The 21382-nt window shown below is 50.9% G+C and overlaps 1 protein-coding gene across 3 annotated transcripts in view; it reads right to left on the bottom strand.

Moving 5' to 3' along the window:
• Positions 1 to 21382, bottom strand: part of PNKD (PNKD metallo-beta-lactamase domain containing) — a 62189-nt gene that overhangs the window by 14702 nt on the left and 26105 nt on the right. The window contains exon 1 of one of the 3 annotated variants that reach the window (XM_045868009.3): positions 5783 to 5987. The exons of the other annotated variants lie outside the window; for them this stretch is intronic. Within the exon in view, the coding sequence (XP_045723965.1) occupies positions 5783 to 5943 (161 nt within the window). The 5' untranslated portion in view covers positions 5944 to 5987. Of the gene's footprint in view, positions 1 to 5782; positions 5988 to 21382 lie in introns of those variants that run through there. 3 annotated transcript variants of the gene reach the window in all.

Raw genomic sequence — 21382 nt, 5'->3', positions numbered from 1 at the left:
CCCAGTGAGGGGTCACGGGCACACCTTTCACTCCCAGCCTCACTGAACAGAAGCATGGCTTCTCTGGCTTCTGAGTCTGAACTTCTAGCCCCATGGGAGGCCTGTGGGCCAGCTGGGGACTGAGACACAGCCCCTCCCCTCCCCCTGCTCCCTCAGACACCCAGTGCAGAACACACAATGGAGCTCTTCTTCCCCTCCTCCCGCGGGCAGTCTCCCCATCTGGGCCAGAGAGGCCTGAGGGCTCTCAAGTGTCAGTCCCACCTCGTCCTGGGCCCTGAACTCCACTAGGCCCCAACACGCAGGCCCAGGTTGCTGCGGCCTCTGGTCAAGGGGGCACTTTTGGCATCTCCTCTCATGCCCCCCAGGACACAGACTGCCCCAGGCTTTGCACCTCTTTATGAAACCAAACCCAGAAATGCCTGTCTGAGGGCCGAGGGGCCTGGAGCGCTACTGGAACGGGGCCTGCTCTCAGGACCCTTAGGAACAGAAAGAGACTCAATGTTTTACACTTTCTGAAAACTGAGGAAACCAAAGAAGATAATGAGACAGCTAAAAAGGCCCTAGGGAGGGAGTTTCCTGAAGCTGCCGGCAAGCCTGGAGTTGGGGGGGGCACTTCCCCATTCCCAGGAGAGGGGCAATACCTGCGCGGGGTCGGAACAGGCCTGCCCGGGGGACCACGCAGCCGAGCTCCAGGCTCCATGCCGGCCCGCAGCCCTCACAGCCCTCTCTGGACTCCATCCATCTTCCCCAGAGCGAGGAGGAGGCCGGCTGAGGACTCTCAAGGGGAATCAGAGGCATCGCCATGGCTGGAGGCCTCTTGGCCAGGTCTCAGTCCTGCCTGCGACCCTGGCCACCTGCCCAGCCAAGGCCCCTGGGTTTTGTTTGATTTGGGTTTGGGTCTGTTCCTTCAGCTTTCCCCTGCTCTCCCTCACCCCAGTGCCAGGCCCTCTTGATTCAGTCCTGTTCCCTGGGCTAGGAGTCCAGTGGGGGAATCAGACCTATGGACACCTAATGTAAGAACAAGCCAGAATGTGCAGTGAAAGTTCTAAGGGGGAGGCCAGGGCCAAGGTCATGCTGGAGGCCGAGATGAATTTGGGCTGGGGAGGCTGGGCAGGCTTCATGGAGGAGACGGCACCTGCGTCATTCATTCAAAAAACGTTTTAACAAGGGCCAGCTGTGTGCCTGGCACTGTTCTGGACACTGGGATACATCACTGAAAGATATTTCTTCCCTCCTGCGGCTCAGATGCTGGTTGGGGGAGGAAACCAATAAACCAATAGACAAATCAATGTATAGGATGCCCTATGGTGATATGTACTATGGAGAACAATAAAGCAGGGGAGAGGGGAGAGAGTGCAGGGGTGTGAGTGTTGCTATTTTTATATGGGGTGGTCAGAGCAAGACTCCCCAGTAGGGTGAGATTTGAGCAGAGACCTGAAGGGAGTGGGGCAGCAGACCATGTGGCCATCTGGGGGGAAGAAGGTTCTAGTGAGAGAGAACAGCAATCTAGTGAGAGAGAACAGCTCAGAGGTAAGACTGTCTTAGAGTGTTTAGGGAAGAGCCAAGTGGCCGGAGTAGGCACCTTGCAGAAGGAGCAAGGTGAAGAGCATACAAGGTGGGGTGGGGGATGGGCTGGTCACCCAGGACCTTGAGGCCATTCGGGAGGGATCTGAGCAGAGAATGGCGCATTTCTGACTTAAGTCTTAATGGTTTCGTTCTAACTGCTGCGCTGAGAATACTTTGGGGGTACAAACGCCAAAGGAAGTGGTCAGTTTCGGAGGCCAGGCAGGAGAGGACCATGGGTTGGCCCAGGGTGACAATAGCAGAAGTACGGATAGGTGTGTTCGGATTGGGGATATATTTTATTTTTATTTATTTATTTTTTTAAAGTAAACTCTACACCTAACATGGGGCTTGAGCTCAAGACCCCAAGATCAAGAGTTGCATGCTCTACCAACTGAGCCAGCCAGGGGTGCTTGGATGTATTTTGAAGGTGAGCTTTGAGAATGCAACAACATTTGACAGGTAGAGACATACGGAGGAAGGAAGGTCTGATGGGCCCCAGACGGAAGTGTAGAAAGAGTTCCAGGCCTGTGGAAGATGGCATTGGGCAGGTCTGCAGGGGGTGAAGGAGGGTCCCAAAGGCCTGGGCAGGGGTGTAGGCAATGTGGCTCGGGGAAGGAGGCACCCACTCAGAGCCACGCTTTGGAGCCAAGGGGCCGCTGTGGATGCTGGGGCTGTAGCTCCCCAGGGTCCCAAAGGCCTGTGAAAGGAAAAGGACCCTGCTCCCCTCATGCAGGCTGCGCTGGGGATGGCCCAGCCCACTGCCTCTGCGCAGCCTTCATTCAGGTCACAAGCAGGTGGGTCATTTACTTCAGGGCCCTCAGCCCAGGATTCTTGCTGCTCCTTGAAATCAAGCCAGTGGGCCTCACAGGCCCCAGAGAAGGGGTTCCTCTTGCAGAAATAGAGCAAGCAAGGTCTGTCCCAGGGACAGTTGGTTTTACCTGGGTCAGGAGAGTCAAGAAAGACCCTCTCTGCCTAGGAATGAAGAGGGGGTTTGGTCAGGGAGGATAGAAGGGCTTTGGCAGCTAGGACTGCCCACCCCAAAGGCTGGCTGTCATCTCCTTTCTCAGTTGTGCAAGACGTTCCGAGCCCCAGACGAGCTCAGCTTTGTTCCCCATTCACCCCCGCCCCCCCGGGAGACAGAGGCTCTGCTCAGGGCCCCATTCTTTTTTTCTTTAAAGATTTTATTTATTTTTTTGACAGAGAGAGACACAGTGAGAGAGGGAACACAAGCAGGGGGAGTGGGAGAGAGAGAGAAGCAGGCCTCCCGCTGAGCAGGGAGCCCAATGCGGGGCTAAATCCCAGGACCCTGGGATCATGACCTGAGCCGAAGGCAGACTTAACTGACTGAGCCACCCAGGCACAGGGCCCCATTCTGCAACACCTTCTCAACTACCACTGGAGGCAAAGGGGCAAAGGGGCAAAAGGGAAACTGAGGCACAAAGCTGGTGGCACACACGGGAGAGCCCCATGCTCCTGATGCCAGCCTCCTCAGTCACCCCTGCCACTCCCTGGGGAACTTGTGCCCTGCCTCCTGCCCCAGTTTGGGTCCCTGTTCATGCTCCTTTCCCCTATACTTTGAGAGCAACAACCAGACTCTGTTCATATCTGTGATCCCACAATCCCAACCCAGAAGAGTTAGGAGTTCACTGGATGAATAAAGGGATGTGGGATTTCCTGAGCGGTGGGTGGACAGGATAGGCTTGGAAAACAGGAGAAGTAAGGAAGGAAGCTCCAGAAGGAGCCTGGCCAATGCCACCCTACCACCCACTCCCCATGCTCCAGAATGAGCCATTGCTAACATTTCCCAAGCACTTACTATGAGCCAGACCTTTGCATTTGTATGCACAATTTCATTTGGTCCTCACGGGATCCCCATGAGGGAGGTACAATCACCATGCCCATTTTACAGATGCAGATAACCGAGGCACAGAGAGGCTGAGTTATCTATCCAAGGTCCCGTGGCTACTAAGCAACAAACCTTAGGATTCAAAAGCAGATTCATCCAACCCCACATGCAATGTGCTTCACTGTCTCCCATGCTCCCATGTGTGTGTCTATCTCAGGTTAGCCTGGGTGTACCCTCCCTGATGCCCAGGCATCCCCATCCCAAGACAACTGTGGTTATGTCTGAGGAAAGCCCTTTATAAAATTTTCAAATACCACTGATTACTTGTGGTAATCATTAATTACTTGTTATTAATGGTAACTGCTCTTCTCTTAGTATTTCCATCACCTGCTTTCCAGCCCCCAATGGAACCCTCTATTTGTGGTCCTCCCAGCCCCATGTTTAGGGTGGAGTGTGCCCCGCACTCTGCCCCTTCCCATCACAGCCTGTCCCATCCTATCCTCCCCTCCCCCTCCTCCCCATCCTTCCTGGAGGCAACCCCCCAGCAGCAACACCTGCCCATTTCCCCCAGACCATTTCCTGCTCACACCCCCTGTCCCTCCCAGCAGCCAACAGCCTCTCCCCCAAGGGACTGAACTGATTGTTTCCCAGACCGTGGAGGGGCAGGATCTGGAATTCTGATTCCAGGCACGCCCTTCTGCTCTGCAAATTTGGGGAGCTGATTCCAAGGCAATAGGGAGATCCAGACACAGGAAAGCCCAACAGAAAAACCAAATTCCAAAGAAGTTCTCTGAGAATTCCAAGTTTGGGGAATTTGGAAACTCCCAGATCCTAAGTTCTAGGAATACCCAGACCCTCAGGATTCGGAGAAGGCGATCTTGGAAATTCTTATTTCAGGACTTCTGATTCCAGTTCTTTGTGGAAACCTTTCTTTTCCACTTCCTCAGGCCATTTGTATGACTTCAATGTGACTGACTTTGAAAGCCAGAAGTAAATTTAAAAATCCTTCTCCACATAGAGCTGTGAAATTCCCAGAAATTTTATGGGGAAATTTTTTTTTTAGGTCCCAAATATGAAATTATTTAAATATCTGTAAATCTCATTATTTAACGCTATTTGCAGAGCAATGGTGACTTGGTTGGAGCATTATCAAGAATGTGACCAATGTTGGGGTGCTGGCTGGCTCAGTGGGTATAGCATGTGACTCTTGATCTTGGGGTCATGAGTTTGAGTGCCGAGCCCTACGCTGGGTGTAGAGATTACTTAAAAATAAAAAAAATCTTAAAAGAAAAAAAAGAATGTAACCAATGTTTGAGCCATTAGAGATGTGAATGCCCCAAAGGCACCCATGCAAGATTCTCTCTCCCCCCCATGCTTTTCCACTTTTCCCCCACTAGCCCTTGTATCTACTCCTTAGACTGAGTTTGAGTAGAATCCCAGCGCTGAAGCTTCTTGGAAGATCTGGGGTGGTCTGGGCAGGAGGGATAAATTGTACAATGTCCTCTCTGAAGCTCAGGAAATTCCCTGGCTTAGGCCCTCCTCGAAACCTGGCCAGTGGCCAGGGCTCCCACAGTTCCCGTCCCCATCATAGCTGTCCTCAAGCTTGCGGTCCTGCCCCCTAGCCCTGGCTGGCTGCGGGAAGGGATTAGGGGCCCTAGGAAGCCTTCTTGTGGTACCCCCCCACCCCTTTAGTGTCTCCAGGCAGATCAGAGCTGGTTACCCCCCTTGTCTGGCCCAGGAAAGGGGAAAAGTAGGGGGAAGGAAAGAGGGAGGACCGGGGGAAGGGGGTCTGACAGGAAAAAGACATTGGAGGTCAGCGAACCTCCACAAGTCTGGCTGAGTGAGAAGGGTCGGATTTCACAGCCTGGGGCTCCAGACACGGGCCAGGGTGGGGGAATAGAAGGAAAGGGACGGACCTACAGAGTTGGGACTCTCGCTTGGGACAGAAGAGCTTACATTGTGTGGTGGGGAGCTGGGTGTTGGGGAGAAGGACAGGGACACATGGAGGGAGCTGGCGATTTCAAGTGACACTTCGATGGTCTGAGGCATTCCTTCTCTTCTGCACCTGCCCTCCTTTTCCAGCTCCGTCTGCAGCCCCTCATCTGGCTCTTCCCCAGATGTCCTCTCATGCCCCCTTTCCCTGGCCTGCCCCTCCAATCCTTCCCCCGCCCATCCCAATTTTCCAGCCCTCCCCCAACTCCTGCTCTTCTCAGTTCCCCCAAATCAGTGGCTTCTCCAGCCCGCCCCTTCGATCGCTCTTATCTGGCTCTGGTTGTCCCAGCCCCCGTCCGAACCCCCAAGCCCTACCCCCGGCCCCCGCCTCTCAGCCCCCTTTCCGCAGCGCGCCCGCCGCGGGAGCCCGGCACTAACCCGATTCGGAAGAGCAGCCGCTTGCTGCGCGCCATGAACAGGCCGCGGAGGGTCCGCCGCGCTCGGCAGCTGCGGGGGCTCACGAGCAGGACGAGGACAAGGAGCAGCAGCCCGCAGCCGGAGACCCACAGCCACGGCGCGGACCAGCTGGGCCAGGCCATGCTGGGGGCAGGCGCCCGCGGCCGACCGCGGGCGGGCGGGGCGGGGCGGGGCGTTGCTAGGCGACGGCTCGGCCCAGGCCCCTTGGCAGGGAATCGGCGGGGTTGGGGCCCCGCCCCCTGAACTGCCAGCCTGGGGGGGCGTGGGGGGCATCCTGGCCCCGCCCCGCTCCGCGACTCGCGTTCGAACCCGCCCCCTCGCCACCCTCGGCCGGGCGTAAGCCCCGAATGCCACCCGCAGGACGCGGCCTGGCCCCGCCCCCGCTGGCCGGCCCGGGAGCGGTCTCCGGACCTGCGCCGATCCCGATCCAAGATCCCCAGAGGGCGGGGAGGCGGTCGAGGCTCGACGGATGCCCCCCTACACACCCCCCCACTCTCGACATCCTCCCACCTTCCCCCAACAGGGGGACTCTGCGAGAGGCCCTGGAATGGTCCTCTTGGCGGGAAATCTTAGCCTGAAACTTTTTCGGCTGGAAGGAACCTGGAAGATCATGTGGGTCAATGGCCATTCATTCACGTATTCATTCACTAAATTACTATTCTGTGCCCTCCTTTGCGCCAAGCACTGTTCTAGGCTCTGTGGATGCAAGGGTCAAAGACACACAGCCTCTACATTCCTGGAGCCTGCAATCTAGATTCTGGCAGGGAAACAAACCAAATAAGCCAACAAACATAATTATATACGTATTTATTTATATTTATATACACACATATATATACACACACACATATGTACATATTTGTGTGTGATTACAAAGTGTGCTGTGATAAAGGGAACGAGCAGAGGGGCCAATGATAAGGACAGAGGACCAATTTAGATGGGCGTGGGCCTCCCTAAGCAGGTCACCTGTAAACCATATACCCTTAAGGATGAGAGGAGAACACAAAGGTCAGAGGGTGTGATTGAACCAGGATTATGCAACAATGGGTGGCAGAGACAGGAGTAGGACCTTGGTATCCTGCCTCCTAAGCCCAGTGGAATTACCACATCATTCCCCCCACCCACCCCCTGCTCCCGCCCCCTGCACTGCTGCCTTCCTGATGGGTTCCAGAAGTTGTTGAGGTCAGTGGGAGGGAAGCAGATGCAAGGGCAGGCGTGGTGACATCGACAAATTTGGGCAAACCTTCTGGCTCCAGCCCTAGCCCTGGCCCAGCACAAGAAGGGAAGGAAATACTGCCAACAGTCAAGTTAGCTCTCTCCTGCTGGGAGTTGGTTGGGGAGGGAAGCAGGTGAGGCAGTGCTCTTGTTTTCTTCCCTGCAGCCTGGGCTCGGGCCTAAGAGGCTGGATAAGCTGACCCCCGAATCACACACTCTCTCCCTCTGATAGACAGCTGGATCTAAAGGCTGGGTCCCCAGCGTGGAGAGCAGAGACATATAGCATCGTTACGCACAATAAATTGGAGGCCTCGTCTTCACCCTCAAAAAAGCCAAGAGATGGGTTGAGGAATCCCTAAACAGAACTGTAATCCCAACACCTAATCCAGAAACCCCAGACATGCATGGACTTTCTCTTATATGGATACATCTTGAGGGCCAGAACCTATGGCCTTCTCCCTCCCTGTCTCCTTGCCCACGATCCAGCTTTTTCTCGGAGCTTGGCACACCAAAGGTCTGAATAAACACGTATCAGATAGAATGGAATTAGGCTGCCACCTGTGATTAGCTTCCCACCTGTGAGTGCTGCGCAGGAGGCGGAGAGGAGAGAATATCAACAGGCTACTTTGCAGAAGGCCCTTCCAGGCCAAGGGACTTTGTATGTCTCTAAGTCTGTGTCTGTACATGCAAAGTGAAGAATTATGAAGCCTTATCAAAAGTCATTGTGAACACACCTTTCTGCAGGTAAGGCTGTGCCAGGCATTATATTGGGAAATTAAAACACAGTCTCTGTCATCTGAAACAGGAAATGCAGGCTCAGCTATGAGCCTGCTGAGAATACAGAATGATCGAATTCTTACTCTCCAGACACACACACACTGACAAGATTATAGATAATCATCCAAGATGCATTTTATGAAATACATGGTGCCAGGACAGGGCTGGGGATAAGGAGTGCGGGTGGGTGTTTTAGGGGCCTCATGTGGGCTCAGGAAGCCCTCCTCTCCTCCCCTGGACTGTTCTGGAAGACTTACAACATCTGCTCTGAATCTGCTTTGAAGATTTTATTTTTTAAGTAATCTTTACACCCAACGGGGGGCTCAAATTTACAACCCCAAGATCAAGAGTCTCAGGCTCCACTCAATGAGCCAGCCAGGTGCCCCAAAATCTGCTTTAGTGTCATCTCCTCTCCCATGAAAACCTTCTGTCCCAGCCAGACTGATGCCTCAGTATTCACCTCCTCCTGAACTTGTACCTTATATTACCTAACTATTTGTCTTTCCCTGAATCCATCATATTGCTCCACATCCTTGAGACTTTGCGCATGCTGTACCTTCCGCCCGGAGTGTCATTCATCCTCTGTTCCCCCAAAGACTCAGATCAGATGTGCTCTCTTCAAGAAAGCTCTTCTTGAACCCTCTGACCCCAGCATGGGCTTACGCATGGGCCCCTTGTGCAGCTCTAGGTTTCGTCCATAATCCTATCTTTCAATGCAATGCCTCATGCTATATATATATAGATATATATATTTGTTTACATGTCTATCTCAAGAGTCTAGAGTCTAGAAGACTTTACTGTCTTCCTGAAGAGTAGGGAGTATGATTTAATTGATTCATCTTTGAATCTCCAGTGTCTGGCGTGGTACCAGATGCATACTAAATACTCACAAATGTTCTTTGAAATGTCCCAATGCCAAGGCCCCTGCTTAATGACACCAAGCCTATCTCTTCCACTTTCTCAGATGCCATTCTTGCCCTTGTCACCATGGACCAGGCACACTGTTCCTCAGATGGGCCAAGCTCATTCCCACCTCAGGGCCTTTGCTCATGCTCCCTCTTGGAACGCTCTTCCCTCAGTTCTTGAACAGGTAGCAGCTTCTCATCCATTGGGTTGGAGCTCAAATGCCAGCCCCCCCCCCCTTGATGGGAATAGCCTGTATCCTGAGCTGACTGATGATTACATGGCTTATCCCAGGAGCCCCCCACAGCGGGGTTTTTGCCTCACAGAAGACATGTGGCCAAGTCTGGAGACATTTCTGATTGTCACAAAAGGGAGGGGGAGGTGTGCTAGTGGCATCTGGTAAGTAGAGACCAGGGATGCTGCTAAACATCCCACGCTGAACAGGACAGCCCCACGACAAAGAATTATCCAGTCTCAAATGTCAACAGTACAGAGGTGGAGAAACGCTTGCATAGGCAAGTGTGAAAATTCACCAGCTTGTGCCTTAAAAATGCGCGCACTTACCATATGTAAGCTATACATCAAATTAAAGAAAATTGCGACCCTCTCTGAGAGGACTTCGTTGACCACTCCGTCACCATCGGCTGTATTGCTCTGCTCACTTCCTTCATCACGCTTTTCACACTATGTTATTTTGTGATTCTCATCTGCCCCCCCTGCTGGAATGAAAGCCCCATGAAGTCAGGGAAGGATCTGTCTATCTCTGCCCCACTGTATTCTCAGTGGGGTGCACAATGCCTGGCTCAAAGTAGATGATAAGCATCTGTTGAATGAATGAGTGAATGATAGAAACCAAGAATGAATGAATGATAATTTGGTTATTGCCACTGAGCCCTGTGACCGTCAGAAGACTAGCGTTCTGACCAGTGGGTTGAATCCCTGCAGGACTGACATGCAGAAGCCATTCCCCACTCAGGAGGGTGGCTAGTGAACAGGGAGTTGGGACAAGCCTGGTGACGGCCCTTGGTTCCTAACATTAGGGGAGGCTGCAGGAGGGCCAAGTCTGAGGAACCCTTCTTTGCCCATGACCTCCTCCCCTGAGCAGCCCGGGGTGCATTGCCAAGGCTAAGGTTTGCCTCTGCGACTCTCCTAGGAGAGACCCCCTTAATCACCTGGGTCAGGTGACTGGCAGTGTGTCATTCTGGCCTGTGATGGGGGGCTTTAGAGCTTAACTCACAAAGAGTAAGCCTCCCTGCAGGTTCCTGGGGTGGGGGTAGGGGGTTCTCGAATCTGCCCCTTATCCACTTTGCCATCTCAGTTTCCCTGTCCCTGGTGTCTGAATCCTGTCTTCCCAACTGGCCCGGGACCTTCCATTAGGATCGAGAGCCTGCCTTCATCTTGCATCATAGCTCAGGCTTGATGCCTGGCGCTTGGCTGGCGGTCAAGAAATCATGGTATTGATGGTGGTGATGATGACGTCGATGATGATGAGCGGTCAGGAAGGATCTGAGACAGTTGGAGCTGTTTGAATGTTAGAGAAGAGAGACATCTTGTTGGACCAGTGTGGAGAAGTGAGTTCAGTGTAGAAAAGGCAGCCGGATGCAGCAGCGGTGGCTAGGATTATCTGGCCCCCCCTCAGCCCAGCCCCATATCTGCTGCCCCCATGCCGGGCCCACCTTCCCATTGTGAACCTCCTTCCCAGGCGCTGTGCTGTACACTCTGGAACCCTGGTTTGCGTGGGAACAAGTCCCACCCCCACCGCCACCCCCCTGACATCTATTTCCTTCCTCCCTCCTGCTGCCCTGCCTTCTGGAGGGGGAGCCTTCAGCCTCCGACACGTGTTGTGTGCCATTCCAGGGCAGGCTCACTGCTCCTCCTGCCTCGCGTGAAAACCTCTCTCCAGCCTCCTCAGCAGCACAGTCACTGACCCAGCCCAGACTCTGAAGAGTAGACACCTGTTCTTGGTCTTCCTGCCTGCTTCCTGTCATAAGGGAATTCCAGCAAGCATGGCTCATTGGAACTTTCAGCTCAGCTGTTCTCAAACTTCAGAGAATCTAAGAACCACTCCGGGAGCCTGTTAAAATACAGAATCCTGGGCCTCTCCCCAAAAGATTCCAACTTGGTAGGTCTGGCTAGGGCCCAGGAATCTGCATTTATCGTAGGTTACTCTGAACTCTGCCTTGGCCTCAGTTCCTGACCTCACTTCTAAGGCCTTCAGTGCAACTGAATGGCCTAATCACGTGGTCACATCCTGGATCCCCCTGGAACTTCTCTACCTCGGAAAACCTCTAGTCCAGTGTCCTTCCCTCTGAATCCTCAGCCCCACTTCCTGTACTCCTTTATCTCTAGCCCCTCAAACCGTATGTTTCCTCCCAGCCCCTTAGCTCCTCCTGCCCACATTTCCTTCCCAGTGAGAACCTGGGTTCAGTCCCTGGAACCACTCACCAGCTGAGGAAACTGTCAGCTTCCTCACCCCCTTGGCCTACCAATCTTTAGCCTACCAATGTCCAGACCTGCCTGGACCAACCTGACAACCCACCTGCTCTGCCCCACCCTCATGTTGGACAGGGCTGGAGAAAATGGCCATCCCATGTGAATGAGGGTCTCTACCATTCCGGCCTTACTGGGACCCCCAAAACCAATGCATGACAGTGCTTTGACTTTGCTGAGATACCTGCTCATAACCCCAGTTGCTACTGGAAACCTCAGGCCCACCTCCAATTCCTTTGCTTCCAGCCAATATTCTTCTTAGAGGAAATAATTTCTGTGCCTGCCCACCCCCTACAAATTGTGCTGCTTCCATACACATTTTTAGAGGAAATGCTATTAGCCTTGCTCATACCTTCAAGTGGTGTTCCTGCTGACCACTACTCTTTCTCAACCTGTGAGCAAATGTTAGTATCTCATTGCCTTAAAAAAACTTCCTTGACTTTGTGTCCCTTTCTAGATTCTGTTCTGCCATTTATCTTGACACAATTGAGCTTCCTGAAAGTTTGTCTCCATGGGTTTGGTAGATTGTATTTCAGTTCTCAATTTTTTTTTTTCCCAGTTCTTAATTCTTCATCTCTCCCTGTAAACACATCCCTTGTCATTGTGACTATGCACATTTCAATGAAGGTGAAATATATTTCCCCACACCATTGACATTGGGCTTGGTCTTGTGATTTGTTTCCGCCAGTGGAATGTTAGCAGACAATGATATAAGCAGAGGTCTTAAATATGCGATTGTGGTTGAATCTGGTCTCTATATCTATGCCTTTTGCTATGAGACCATCCCTCGGGCAGTTGCTGGTCTAAGGAGGATGAAAAACACATGGAGCCAATTTGACCCCACTCACACCTAGACAGACCCTCCAGCCCAGCCCAGCAGATCCCAGCCTAGATCAGCTGAAACTCAGCCTGCCTGCGGATGCATGAGAGAATAATACTTATTGTATGCATCTCAGTTTTGGATTTGCTTGTTATGCAACATGATTGCAACACTAGCTGATGGAGACAGTGGGACGCAAAAAGATTAGTTATTAGTTATTAGTGTCCAGGTGCCTGAAACCTGATGCTTGTATAACTGACCAGCTATTTGGAAAAGAGCAATTTAGATCTGTGCCTAACAGAGTGCAGCAAAATAAATTCCAAGTGAATGAAAGTGTTAAGGACATAAAATTAAACCATACAAAATTAGAGGAAATTTAAATACATTCAACCTCTGGACAGTGGAAGACTTTCTAGGGCTAAAAGCAATAGAAGTGTTTTTCTAATTTTTTTAGTAGGCATCTATTACTCTTAGACAAAAAGCAACTGAAGATCTAACAAGGGAAACAATTACTCTTTTAGCTACTTAAAAAAATTTAAACCTTTCAATTAAAAGAAAAACCATGGGATGCCTGGGTGGCTCAGTTGGTTAAATATCTGCCTTCGGCTCAGGTCATGATCCCAGGGTCCTGGGTATTGGGCTCCCTGCTCAGCGGGGGGGCCTGCTTCTCCCTCTCGCTCTGGTGCTCCCCCTGCTTGTGCTCACGCTTGTGCTCTCTCTCTGACAAATAAATAAAATCTTAAAAAAAAAGAAAGAAAAACCATGCATGGGCAAACAGAAGAAAAAGCCAACAACAAAAAACGTGGAAAATATTTGCCTCAAATTTGTCACAGAGTTAATCTACTTAGTAAATAATAAAGACCTTTATAATATAAAGACCTTAATAAATAAGAAAACAAAAAGCCCCCAATTAACAAAGGTGTAGCAGATCCTGCACGGTGATTAATGCCCATTCTCCACTCCCCCTTTTTCCCTTGTTTACCCCTAGTTTGCCAGCTCTCCTATGAGTGGCCATAGCTTCCAAGTGAGCCCCTCCCCAGCCCTGGTGGGTGGATCTTGACTGGTCCAAGCAAATTGGTGCATTTTTTGCCCTGCCATGTAATTGGTTAGACCCAGGAATGTGATGCAATTCCTGCCATTAGATAATAATAGCAAATATTTATATAGCACAAATCATATGCCAGGTACTGTTCTAAGTGCTTTAGGCAGAAAAACTCTCAGCTCCCACAACAGCCCTGTAAGTCAAATAGTTATCCTTCCCATTGTACAGATAAGAACATTGAGGCACTGAGAGATCAAGTCAATTGCTTCACATTGCATAGCTGTGAGATGGGGTGGGAAATAGGCTGCAGGCCTTCTAGGAAGGTTTTCCTGGTGGTTGAAGAGGAATACAATAGGACTGTGCTCTTTTCTTGCTCCAGGATGCTGTCATCTGCCTGTGTGCCCGGAACCGCAGCAGCCATTTTAGGACTAGGAGGAAGCCGCCAAAGAGGATATTGCAACACGTTGGAGATGGCAGAGCAAAAGTGAGGATCCTTGAAGACATAACCAAGTCCCTGAATTAACCAGTCTGGATTACCTTGCCCCTGGACTTCTCATTATGTGAAATAAAAATAGTCCTTATTGTTTAAGCCACATTCAGTTGTTTTGTTTTGATACTTGCAGCCAAAGACATTCAAACTAATACTGTGGGTAAATTGTCCATTTTAATATAAAGTGGGGGAAAAACAGGATACAGACATGTATAAATTTTGTATCATTGATAAAGTTGCTGTAAACAAAAATGCATAGAAGGAAATCTAAGATGCTACCAGTGATGATTGTTGATTGATGGACTTCTGGGGTATCGCTTGTTGTCTTTTTCTTATATTTTAAAAATATTTTCTGCCCTACTCTAATGAGAATGTTTTACTATTTTAATAAAAAATTATTTTAGGGGATGCCTGGCTGGTTCAGTCGGTAGAGCATGTGACTCTTTTTTTTTTTTTTAAGATTTTATTTATTTATTTGAGACAGAGAGAATGAGAGAGAGAGAGCACATGAGAGGGGGGAGGGTCAGAGGGAGAAGCAGGCTCCCCGCCGAGCAGGGAGCCCGATGCGGGACTCGATCCAGGGACTCCAGGATCATGACCTGAGCCGAAGGCAGTCGCCCAACCAACTGAGCCACCCAGGCGCCCCGAGCATGTGACTCTTGATCTCAGGGTCGTGAGTTCGAGGCCCATGTTGGGAATAGAGTTTACTTAAAATAAATAAATTAATTAATTAAAAAATACATATATATATAATTTTATTAAAACAAAGAAAGCAGTCCTCCTTCCTGTCTCTTCACTTCGCACTGATTCTTAGACCACTCAACTGAGCTTCTGCCTCACCCATTCCATCCTAATTTGGCTCTGACTCCTAGAACGTCAAACCCCTTGGGGCATCTGGCCAGCTCAGTCTGTAGAGCGTGCGGCTCTTGATCTCGGGGTTGTATATTTGAGCCCACACTGGGCATAGAGATTACTTAAAAATAAAAAAAAATCTTAAAAAAACATTAACAAACAAACAAAACCCTTTGTCACTGTTCAGTCCTGGTCACCTAACCTCTGGGCAGAGCCTTCTTTTTGCTCCGCCTTCCCTGTCACAGTCTCTTCTGACTGTCCTCCCACAAGCATCCCCTTCTGCTGCCCTTGCTCCTGTTCCCCAGAGCCCATGACGTGGGCCTTTTACTTCCTGAGTCACATTCACTGCTCCCCCTGCCTCCACTTGACATAGAACGCATCGCTTCCAGAAAGGAACGTCCACCCTGGTTTCCCTCTCGAGTTCCAAATCGAAATGCCCATCCTCTTTCTGGTCATTTCCAGGTGTGGCAGGGCAGGTGTAGGGGATCCTCAGTCTCTTTTTTGGCAGAAGGGACTGAGGGTCCGCACGGAGCTATTCTGACGACTAACCTTGATTACCCAAGTAAAGCACACAGTGCAGGGTTCATTTGCAGATATTCATTCAGTGATGTTATTGAATCTTGTATGTTTCTTGCAACATCGACGCCTGGTGCTTGTGGGCGTGCCAATACACATTTTAGGAATGGGTGCAGAGGGTGTGATCCTTGCCCTCCATTTCCCACTGCCATCACCCAAATTTGGGCCAGGGTCCTAACACTCGGCCCACCCACCGCAGACACCTCCGTCCCCCATCCAGCGTACAAAGGCTATTAGACAAAGCCTTTGGAAGCCCAACTCTCAATCAGGTCTGCACCCTCCCTGCTCAAAGCCAGCATCTACACCATTAAATTCACATTGCTTGACTTAGCAATATGGCTTCAACCCAGTTTTCCAGCATCTTATGCTCGTGCTGCTCCCTTCCACGTGCCCCCCCCCCCCTTCAGTAGGTCTGCCCTGGTCACTGTCCTGGATTGTTTGTCCCCTACACCTGCCCCATCAGGCCTGGAGAAATCCCCCAGGCACTCTTCTCTGGGTACCTTGTGCCCCCACACAGGCAAGGTGATCTAATACACTCCCGAAGCCCCTGGAACTCTTTGAGGCTGATTCTCAGTCTGGGGAGTTCTGCAGGCTCTCCCAGGGGCAGAAAGGGGGGAGCGTGAGGTCAGTCCCCAGGGAGACAGCTATGTCCTATCTTGGAGCAGAGCTCCTTGAAAGCTAAAAGTGAATTCAATCTCCCCTCTGAAGCCCCTTCTGATCACCACAGCTTATGCCCGGTCACTACTCTATCTCCACGCTCTGGACAAACACCTGCCACATAGTTGTAAACAATGAAATGAATGGTTTGAAAAGTAACCCTCACGATTTTCTCCCTTGAACTGTGGTGGAGTCCAACTGGGGGAGCCACTGTACCTTGTTTCCAGGACTGCGGCCTCCCCAGTCTGCCTCTCATCCCAGCGCCCAGTACCGCCCTGGACCCAGGGCAGAGTACCAAGTGCTTTGCTCAGTCGCCAGGGAAGGAAGAACAAACCCAGCGTGGATGCTCGTCTACTGTGCACCAGGTGGGAGCGGCACCTTTGCGCATGTCCCTCCACTGTTCTAGCCACTGTGTGAGGCAGGCGATGGTGTCCTCGTGTTAGAGATGAACAGACTGAGGCTCGGCCGGGCTAAATGATGCACCCCCTCATAGAGCTAGTAAGTGACAGAGCCCAAATTCGGTCCTAGTTTTATCTGACCCCGAAGTCCAGGCTCATCCCACTGATGCTGTGTTGCTGGACTTGGCCAGGAAATGGAGAAGCCACTCAAACCGAGGACTGGAGGAGAGCGCTGTGAACGGATTACAAGGCGACGCGCAGGGTACAGGAAGCCCAAGGGATAGTGCTGTTCCCCAGGACTCTGACAGGGGGGTCCTGGCACCACCTGTAGGCCTGACAGGTGAGGGCATGGAGCAGGTGTAGAACTCGGAGGGACGGAGATGTGTGGACAGGGCCACCTCACCTTTGGTTGAGGGATGAGCCGGTCCATGGAGACCCTTCATGAAGGAGAAGAACAAATACCCTGACTTCACGTGCTCCTCGACTCCCCTCTCTCCATTGGCCAAACCCAACCGAAGCTGGAGGACAAAGGGCCCACGGATGCATCCACCCAGGCCAGCTCTGAGCAGTGGAGCAGGGCAGAGATAGTCGTGGGGGACAAAGGAAAGGTAGCCAGCCAAATGAGGCCAAAGAAGTTATGTGGGTTTGGGGTGGCTGTGGGGGGAGATGCATCGATTCTCCAGAGGTGAAGGTTCCGCCACCACCTTCCATCCGACGCCCGAGACAGCTCCTAACGGCCGCCCTGCTCTCCCGCTCACACCCCAGCCCATCCTCTGCTCAGAGCCAGGGCATCTTCTTAAAATGAAAACCGAATCATGTCTCTCCTTGGCTCGAAATCATTCAATGGCTTCCCTTTGAAGTAAAATTCAAAATCTTTAACGAGGCCCAAGAGGTCCTGCAGGTCTGGCCCCTGCCCAGCTCCCCAGTCTCCTCTTAGGCTGCACCCCAGTGCTCACCTCACCTCAGAGTTCCCCGAGCACCCCAGGCACTTTCGGCTTCGGGGTAACCTCTGCCGCCTCCACACAGCTTGTTCCTTCGGTGGAGAATGATCACAGCGTGTCCGCATTGCCACACATACCGCCCCCCATACATCACATATGACACACAGACACACATACCACCCACCGTCCACACACACACCCACACCACATACCACACACACACGCACACACACAAACACCACACACATCCACACCCACCGCACGCATATCTGCACATACACACGCGTGCACGCGCGCGCGCACACACAGCTTGGCTGACTCGGGCTACTCTTCCGTTGCACCCTCACAGGGCATCTGCTTTGGTCTCTCCAATCTCAGGTACTGCTCTCTTACGACCCCGAGTCCATTTTTCTTCAGAGCAGGTATTACTGTTTGTTTGTTTGTTTTTAAGATTTTATTTATTTATTTGAGAGAATGAGAGCGAGAGAGCATGAGGGGGGGAGGGTCAGGGGGAGAAGCAGACTCGAGCGGGACTCGATCCCGGGACTGCAGGATCATGACCTGAGCCGAAGGCAGTCGCTTAACCAACTGAGCCACCCAGGCGCCCCAGGTATTACTGTTTGTAATGATGTATTTGCCTGTGAGACTAGTGGCTAATGTCCGTCTTCCCCACTGGACTGCAAGCTCCAAGAGGGCGGGAGCTGTAGGTATGGTTTTCCCCCCTGTCTGCCTGCGCCTCGGGGCAGGGCTTAGCACAGTTTGCCCCACAGCCCCAAAGCAGCACTTGCTGAGTCAGTACAAAAGCACTGGGTGCGAGGCCTGGCTCCAGAGTGCCTAGCCCCGAGCCTGGGCATGCCATTCTACTTCTCTGAGCTCAGTTCCTTTTCAAATTAACCTCTTATTATGGAGAACTTAGAACAGCTAAACAGAAGAGAAAACAGTATAAGGAGCTCTCCTAGTCCCATTTCCTAGCTTCCACACTGGTCAACTTGTGGGTTTGGTTTCTTTATGTGTAGGTATGGGAAATTAAGGTGACTTTTGACCATGACTCACAATAAGGACATTTTACATCAAGACTCATACACAGGGGTGCCAGGGTGGCTCAGTTGGTTAAGTGTCCGACCCTTGATTTTGGCTCAGGTCATGATCTCATGGTTGTGGGATGGAGCCCTGTGTGGGGCTCCACACTCATCAGGGAGTCTGCTTGGGATTCTCTCCCTCTCCTTTTGCCCCTCCCCCTGCTCGTGCGTGTGTGTGCTCTCTCTCTCTAAAATAAATAAAGCTAAAAAAAAGACTCATACACAATAGATGTATACATAAAACTAAAACAAGTTACACGTAACGATAATAGGGCTTATGTTCATATATTTTTCTGGCCTATTTTTTTTTTAATGTCGGTATGACTCACTTAATTGAATTCGCTAATGGGTCACGATGAGCAATAAAAAACACGGCACTGGATGATCTTCCACCTATATAGACAAATTGTTAGGGTTCTCCTTTTTTTTGCCAAGAGATGCTAGCCAGATCCTGCCCCCTAGTGGTCATGTTTGGGAACTAAGCGTGTGTTCCTAGAGGTCAATTTTTGACTTGGGAATAAACTTATTTCGATAAAAAGTGCTGAGTTCAGGTCCTAGGCCAGGCATCTGGGGAGAAGTGGGCGGGTGGGGGGTCTGAGATGAATACAGCATAGACCTTGACCCCCAGATTCTTCCCGCAGTTGATGACCAGCATAACTGCCATACATCCGTGCTGTCCAATATGGTAGCCACCAGCCACATGCGGCCAGCGAATACTTGAACTGTGGCTAGTGGAACTGAGAAGCTGAATTTTAATTTTATCTTATTTCAGTTCATTTAAAGTTAAATGTAAAAATCAACACTGATTTCAGTTACTCAAATATGTTTGGAACAACCTGGGTATGTGAATCTACCTTTTCAGCTGTACATTTTTTATAAAATCTAGATAGTCAGTATTTCTGATGAAAATTTAACATCCAAATTGAGATGTGCTGTAAGTGTAAACTATGCGCCAGATTTCAAAGTCCTAGCATGAAAAAAAATCCTATCAAGAATTTTTTATACTTGGTTAAATGTTGAAATGATGCTTTTAGACAAATGTTGGGTTAAATAAATAAATCATTAAAATTCATTGTACCTGCTTATTTTTACATTTTTAAAATTTATTTTATTTTTTAAAAGATTTTATTTATTTGAGAGAGAGAGTGAGAGAAAGAACACGAGCGGGGTGAGGGGCAGAGGGAGAAGCAGACTCCCCGCTGAGCAGGTACCCCCCCCCCACCCCCAAGGCAGGGCTTGATCCCGGGACTCCAGTATCATGACCCGAGCTGAAGGCAGATGCTTAACCAACTGAGCCACCCAGATGCCCTTATTTTTACTTTTTAAATGGGCTTGCTGGAAAATTTTAAATTACTTAAGCGTTGGTCAAATTAAGCTTGAAAAGCTTATGACCTCACCTGGAAGAGAATGGGCCACCAGGCAGCAACATCACCTGGAGCTCATTAGAAATGCAGATTCTCAGGTCCCACCCCGGGAAGCAGAATCTGCATTTAGACAAGATCCCCATGTTATCTGTTATGCACACAGAAGTTCGAGAGAGCTCAGTGGCGATCCAGGCTGCGGTTCTCTGACAGCTTTTGTTCGCTCAGTGACACGGGAAGGAAGGCCAAGCCTGAGAGTAAGGCTGTGGAGAAGGAGCTGGAGCTTTGAAGAGATTGACGTAAGTGTGGAGTAATTATCTAGGGCAGGAAGGTCAAGATGAATGCCGAGAAAAACCCAAGTCTTGATGAACTCAGGGAGATCTGTCAGCACCTTGCATGTTTTCCTTCTGCCTTTCAGCTGTGTGCGGGCAGCGTTCTGAGCTCCACCAGGCAGGGGGGCAAAGGAGTGCAGGGATTCCCACAGGGGATTGGGATCGAAGCCGGTTAAGGAGGGAAGTGAAAAGGGGAGGGACAGGGAAAAGGAGATAAGACGCAGAAGCTGTCAATCCTGGTGTGGTCACAGAGTTGTTGCTGTTGGGGTTGTTGAGCTGGGGAGATAGATGGTGATCAGAGTGTGGGCGCTTGACCCTGCGATTACGGAGGGGGCACAGTTACTGGCAAGGAGAGACCTTAGGGCAGCTATTATCTTGGGCTGGGAGTGAGGGAAGAGGAAATGGCTGTTGGCTTTGCGGAGTGTGGTGTTGTTTAGACAAATGCAGGTAAGATATGAGGAAGGCCTTCTTGCACAGGAGAGGTCTGCAGAAGCTGGGAATCCCCTGGCAGGTCAGGGTGACCGAGGAGGCCAAGGTCTACCAGCAGCAGTGGGCAGGGCGAGAGGGCACACCTTAGCTGCCGCAAATTCATCTATTCTGGTCCTGTTTAGTCTTCCAAAGGCAATCACACTGCTGCCTAAACTGAGGGGTGGGGGCGCCTGGGTGGCTCAGTTGGTTAAGCGACTGCCTTCGGCTCAGGTCATGATCCTGGAGTCCCGGGATCGAGTCCCGCATCGGGCTCCCTGCTCGGCGGGGAGTCTGCTTCTCCCTCTGACCCTCCCCCCTCTCGTGTTCTCTGTCTCTCATTCTCTCTGTCTCAAATAAATAAATAAAATCTTTAAAAAAATAAAAAAATAAAAATAAACTGAGGGGTGTGCTCATCACTGAGTCACTGCGTTTCTCTCTCACCGCCAACCATTACAGTTGACGATTTTTGCTAGGCCCCAAGCCCTTGGAAGCTGCTATTTTGAAACATTACACTCTGTATTATTTCCTCCCTTTTTACAGAGAAAGATACAAGGCTCCCAGAAGTTCAGTAATAGGCCCGGCGTCACTAACGCAATTTGAACAGAGCCCAGGTCTGTCTAGCGCCAAAGTTGGCTGAGAATCGGATTCACCAGGGGGCGTTTCTTTCAGCCGCCCCTGAAGATTGATTCACATTTCTGATTCTAGAAAGAGGTATCTCCCAAGGAATGGCCATGGTTTCCCAAGCCCTTGGGGCGATTCTGATGGTCAGGAATGACTGGAAGGCATTGCCGTGCACCCTGGCCGTGGCGCGGTGGATGCCACGTGGGCTCCGTGGCCCGGCCTCTGTCACAAGGTGACACATCTAGGGAAGGGGGAGCTCTCTCACCTAACCTGTTTCCAGTTCTACCTCGCTGGCAAGATCACTAACAACAGCCCCACATGCATGCCTTTTTCAGTGCTTATCACGTAGCTGACTTCATCTGAGGCTTCAAAAGTGTAGGAGGAAGGAAAGAACAGTATGATTAGACTCATTTATAAGTAAAGACATGGGCCTCAGGCCTCACAGCCATTGAGGGGCAAAGCTAGGACAAAATTCTTGTTCCTGGCACATTCAAATCCACTATTCTTTCTTCTCCCGATTTCTTTATGAAAGTGCTGAC

This window comes from Mirounga angustirostris, unplaced genomic scaffold, assembly GCF_029215605.1.
Source record: "Mirounga angustirostris isolate CCGP_5_RB_7025 unplaced genomic scaffold, mMirAng1.0.hap1 SCAF_3, whole genome shotgun sequence".
Classification (NCBI taxonomy): Eukaryota; Metazoa; Chordata; class Mammalia; order Carnivora; family Phocidae; genus Mirounga; species Mirounga angustirostris.
This window is presented reverse-complemented; position numbering and strand designations above follow the sequence as displayed.